The 5,346-nt window shown below is 42.8% G+C and overlaps 1 protein-coding gene across 1 annotated transcript; it reads right to left on the reverse strand.

Annotated features, from left to right (window-relative positions):
* Nucleotides 1-1,178: 1,178 nt before the first annotated feature.
* Nucleotides 1,179-3,780, reverse strand: LOC147300738 (E3 SUMO-protein ligase ZBED1-like). Its single transcript, XM_086284834.1, has 3 exons — nucleotides 2,432-3,780; nucleotides 2,003-2,255; nucleotides 1,179-1,825 (listed from the first exon to the last, which is right to left on the reverse strand). Exons 1-3 carry the CDS (start codon nucleotides 3,547-3,549, stop codon nucleotides 1,409-1,411), a joined length of 1,788 nt encoding a protein of 595 aa, XP_086140960.1. The 5' UTR covers nucleotides 3,550-3,780; the 3' UTR covers nucleotides 1,179-1,408.
* Between the last annotated feature and the right edge of the window lie 1,566 nt (nucleotides 3,781-5,346).

Below are 5,346 nucleotides of genomic sequence, written 5' to 3' on the forward strand. Positions count from 1 at the left end.
CTTCATACACAGCCTTCATGTGTTTGTTACTATTTTTGCTGCTCCTTTAATAAATAATTCAATTCAGAGTTGGAGGAATTATGAGAAAGTTGGGAAAAAAACATAATAACAGCACGACAAGTGGCCTTACTTACTTACATCCACTAAAACATGAATTCACCATGGCAACAGAGTCATCTTCACTCAGACGATACAGAAGTGTGTTTTTTCTATTTTTTGTGATTGGTTTGAGAGGTACAGCATAATTGGCTTGTTGACAACAAACAGAGGACCAAAGAATTTAAACACAGGGACCGGAAATCTTTAGAAGTGGATAATTAAAAACATCATCATTATAATAATGATCAAGTTTCTACATCGTCATGATAGCACGTTGTTGCAGAGCACAGTCACCACGTGGCCTGTTGGCTCAATTCTAAAGCTTTATTTGTCCCCATGATGGACAGCACCTCCTGCAGGAGGCTGTGGAGGCCCTGAGAGCAGTGCACACACACACACAGTCAGACGAGAACAAAATAAATCACAAATAAATGCATGTAACAAATATAAAACATTTTTTCGACATGAGATAATGAACATGACTCTGTGACCATGGATGCACCGGTACATTTACCCACTTACCCTGCTGCTTTTTTTTCAGACACAAAGAAACAAAAATAAAGCCATTTAAAAAATAAAACATATTTTTTCATCATGAGGTGAAGATGACTCTGTTGCCATGGTGAATTCCTGTTTTAATGGCTGCGCTGATGTGCTGGGAGAAGTTTTTCCTAACCTTCCCAACACAGACTGTTCACAGGTCACCCTTCATATTAAGCTCATTGGTCTTTTGCACACATCTCTGTTGCACACGTAAATATTCTGTCTTCTTTTTTGTCTTCATTTATTTATTTGTTCTATTTGTATTTATCTGACATATTTCTATTAGTGCTGTCAAGAGATAAAAAAAAATAGAGATTAATTAATTATGATTTTTAATTAATTGATCTAATTAATCTCTTTTTTAATCTCACCTAAAAATAGCTGAGGAAAGCCCTCAACTTATTGTGGCAGACCAAAAGACTGATATAACAAAGAAAGTGACTTTATAAAGTCATTTATTGTTTAACAAACGTTAAACAGATGCAACCATTTACATACTGTTGTATTCTTTTGTAAAATAAGTGGAAAAATAAATACAAATAAAATCAAATTAAGTGCTGCAAGTTAGCACATCAGAGTTGCTCTTTTCTGAGCAATACAGCACTGAAATTCCTCTGCTTCAGATAATGAAAAATAAAACTGACATTGCAGTGCTGCAAGTTAGCACATCAAAGTATTCTTCCATCACAAAAAAAAGTGCTGAACATCAAGCAATCTATTCTAGTAGGCTACAAATGACACAGCAGCTATGCTGACCACATGTGTCTCATTTCTTCTTCCTCAGCCAGTCGCTAAGACACACCAGCCTGGTAACATTTTCTGGAAGCAAGGCTGCCCTTTTCTTTTGCACTATGTGGCCTGCAAGGCTAAAGAGTCTCTCACAGGGTACAGAGGTAGCTGGGGAGGCCAGGTACTTTTGTGCTAGGACTGACAGCTTTTCATAGACTCCTGAGTGAGCATACCACCACTGCAGGGGACAGTCATCAATACTGATGCTGGGTTCTGCTCTGTAGCGCTGCAGCTCTCCAGACTCAATTCCATCTTCTGAGTCAGAGTCAGACCCCAGAAGGAGTTCGCTCCTCCTCTTCTTCTGAGCTGGTCCATCATCCTCTGTGGAGGGCTGGAGACTATCTGCTCTTCTGGGCTCTGCTGCCTGGAGCATATTCTCCAGAATGGTCCACACCTGAATGAATGAATGAATGAATGAATGAATGAATGAATGATTGTGATTAAAACTAAGTGCTTTTTTTTTATTTTTTTTATTTAATCTTGTAAAGAACTTTGTGTTCCATATAATAAATAAAAGTTTGATTTGATAATGAATTGGACTCATTAGTCCAGCTTAACCTTATTGTCCTACCTGTTCCCTCTTTTCTCTTGGAAGACATTTCAAATCCTTAAACCGTGGATCCAATGCTGTGGCCACCTCGAACCATATCTCGTTGCCATTAGCTCGTCGTGCTGCCAGATCCTTCTGGAAGGCATTCTTGAACTTCACCACGTAGGCAGGATCATCATCAGTAATGTCCATGACACGGTACAGATGGCGAAAAGCAGGCAGCACTACAGAGCAAGAGACGTAGGCCTCACCACCCAGCAGCTCTGTCACATACCTGCAGAGGTGGAGAGGTTTGCTAAATAAACCTAGCTGGATTCATTTAAATCAAAGTGTAACTGATTTCCAATTTAATTGTCCTTAAAAGTTCCTTCTTATGTTCATTAATTTTGATTTTACACATGTAACAGTAGTTTATATAATTAAAATGGGAAGGTGTTTATTTGAACTTACTTGCATGGTTCAAGCAGGAGCTCCAGCCTCTGCAGTTTCGCCCACTCAGCTTCGGTTGGCAAGACCAACCTGTGGTTCTGTTGGTCCAACGTAGCCTGGACAGCCTCTCGGTTACATAGGAGGCGTGAGACCATTGCGAGAGTCGAGTTCCACCTGGTGGGTACATCCTGTATAAGTTGATCGCTCTTCTTTCCGAGTGCTACTTGTTGTTGGTTAAGTTCTGTGGTACTCGCAGGGCTTTGTTTAAAATGACCAACAATCTTGCGGCACTTTGCCAGTACACCGACAAAACCACTGCTATCGAGACATGCCGTGATGGTCCTCTGGAGAATGTGAGCATTGCAGGCGATGTGCTCATATGGAAGTGCTCTCATAGCAGCCAGCATGTTTGCTGCGCTGTCTGTGCCAATGGTGGATATCTTGTTTTCAATACCCCAGTCATTTTCTACCTTGAGGAACTGTTCGGCGCATTTATCAGCAAAGTGCCTGGTTTCTGTTCTCATGACGGTCAGTGCAAATGAGTTGAGGTTCCACTCACTATCAATAAAGTGTCCAGTCACCCCAAAATAGCTGTGGTTGCCAGCTGAGGTCCAGTGATCTCCGGTTATAGCAACACAGTTGGGAGAATCCTCCGCCAAAATCTCAAGTTTGTTTTTCTTTTCGCCGTCGTACATTTTGCTGATTTTGGTCGTTACTGTAGTCCTGCACGGCGGCTTGTATGACGGGTCATTGGACGCAATTTGCAACACCTCTGTCAATCCTTCGTCCTCTACTATATTTATCGGCCTACAGTTCATCGCTATCCACTTGGCAATAACATTAGTCAGCCTGTCGGTCGCAGACTTGCTCATACGAGGGGTATTCTCTAGTTTTGTTTGGCGAAAAGCTTTGCTCTGGCTTGCTATATTGCTAACGTCTTCACTGCTAGCTGTTGCTGCACTCGCGGCTGGGTGCTTTGCGTTGAGGTGATAGGCCAAACTTGAGCTGCTTCGGTGGTAAGCAAACTCCTTCTTACACTCTAGGCAGACCACTTTACCTTTGTCAATGGTGCCGTCGGGGCGTTTATGAAATACAAATTTCCCGTTCATTGGGCCAACAACTCTCAGATGCGCCTCCATATCCACACTGTAAGCTAATCACCACTTCTCACCTTGACCTCACGACGTGACTCCACCCCCAACAAGTCAAGCACAAGGAGCCCAGCACATAAAAACGGATTTTATAACATAGCAACTCTCATACAAAATCAATGACGTCAAGAGATTAAAAATTAGATTAACGAGATTAAAAAACATAACGCGCTAAATAGCATTGTAATTAATTAATCGCAATTAACGCGATAATTTGACACCCCTAATTTCTATTGTATATATTAATCAGCATCTGTGGGTGGACAGCAAAGAAAGAATTTCATTGCACAGAGAAATGCTTTTTTCCCCTTCGGACACATGACAATAAACACTTTGAATCTTGAAATTACAGAGGGGAGAATAATTATCTGCTCAGTTACAAACAGGGAAGTCTTTTATTTTATGCTGTTTCATTTTAATGGAGACAGAATATCAACAAAATCATGCAGGTGTGTATGAAGTGTGTTCATGTGCCTGAGTGAGGTAAGTATTAGATGCCTACAGCCCAGCCAGAGGCAGCACGGTGGTGCAGTGGGCAGCTCTGTTGCCTCCCAGCAGGGTTTGAATCCCCCACCTGGCCTTCCTGTGTGGATGTTCTCTCTGGGTTCTCTGTGTTTGGAGGCTTCCTCCCACAGTCCACAGACATGCAGTTAGTGGGTTGGGTCACTGTGAGTGTTACCCTGTGATAGGCTGGTGACTCTGGCTACTCCCCCGTAACTGTGAGCTGGATAAGCAGAAGAAGATGGATGGATCTCCCACAGAGTCCAACCAAGTACAGACACTCCTGATCTCAGCTCATGTGTGGATGAAGCACATCCGTCCACAGAAACACTTTCTTCCACTCCAACCTCTCCACCACCTCAGGCAACACCAGAGAGCTAAACCACGCCCCCTCACCCGATCACTGCTCTGCTAACATCTTACAATAACACACTTATTTTCTCAGGCTGTGAAACTCGTTGCACATCATGTCCTGCCTGGATTTTGCACTCAGCCCACTCATAATCATCCATGTTTCATATTTTCTAATTATATCCTATATCTATGGGCAAATACTTTTCCTACATAGACATGTATATATCATAGAGGAAGAGAAATGTTGAAGTGACCCACAGAGCAGCGTCCCCACAGTCAGGCAGTGAGGGGGGACCATCATGCTCTGGGCTGTCTCTCTGTTTAGGGTGCAGGACGACGTCACTGCACTGAGAGGTCAGTGTACCATGTAGTGTGAGACCTGAGACGACTGAACTATGATGTTATTTTTCTGGGTTTAGTTTCTTATTCTGTCACTAACATGAAGCTATCTAAATAAATAAAAACAATTAAATTAAATAAATAATAAAGGAAATAAAATATCTTCCAAACAGCTGTGTCTCATCAGACCTCAGATTCTTAAAGGAGAAGCTGCTGCACACAAACAGCTACTGTGTGTGTGTCACTGATCATGATCTCAGGCCAGCCATCTGATGCAGGCTTGACTCTAACTATGAAGGTGGAATGTATATCGCCATGGCAACCCTAGCCTGGTCTGGAACAGGTGAGTGATCAGCAGGTACGACCAGCCTGCTTACTGACCAATCAGCTCTCATGAGGGTGTGTCAGAGCTGTGTGGAGAGCAGCAGTTTCAGGCTGTATCCCAATTCAGGGTCTGCAGCCTTAAAGGCCGCATTTTAAGGCCGATTACGTCACAGCGACGCGACGAAGGCTGTCCCAATTCAAAGGCTGCTCGAAATGCGGCCTCAAATGCGTCCTTCATTTCCCTGAATTTTAAGGATGTGGCGGTGT

This window comes from Aulonocara sp. 'chitande type north' Nkhata Bay, unplaced genomic scaffold (genome assembly GCF_057382095.1).
Source record: "Aulonocara sp. 'chitande type north' Nkhata Bay isolate Kocher_YH1m ecotype deep benthic unplaced genomic scaffold, A_spYH_male_GT1.1 unmapped_scaffold_4, whole genome shotgun sequence".
Lineage (NCBI taxonomy): Eukaryota > Metazoa > Chordata > Actinopteri > Cichliformes > Cichlidae > Aulonocara > Aulonocara sp. 'chitande type north' Nkhata Bay.

Coding starts and splice junctions, on each gene's coding strand:
- LOC147300738 (XM_086284834.1), bottom strand. CDS start 3,549: ATGGAGGCGCATCTGAGAGTTGTTGGCCCAATGAACGGGAAATTTGTA. Junction 2,256..2,431: donor CTCCTGCTTGAACCATGCAA/GTAAGTTCAAAT, acceptor CCACCTCTGCAG/GTATGTGACAGAGCTGCTGG. Junction 1,826..2,002: donor CAAGAGAAAAGAGGGAACAG/GTAGGACAATAA, acceptor TCATTCATTCAG/GTGTGGACCATTCTGGAGAA.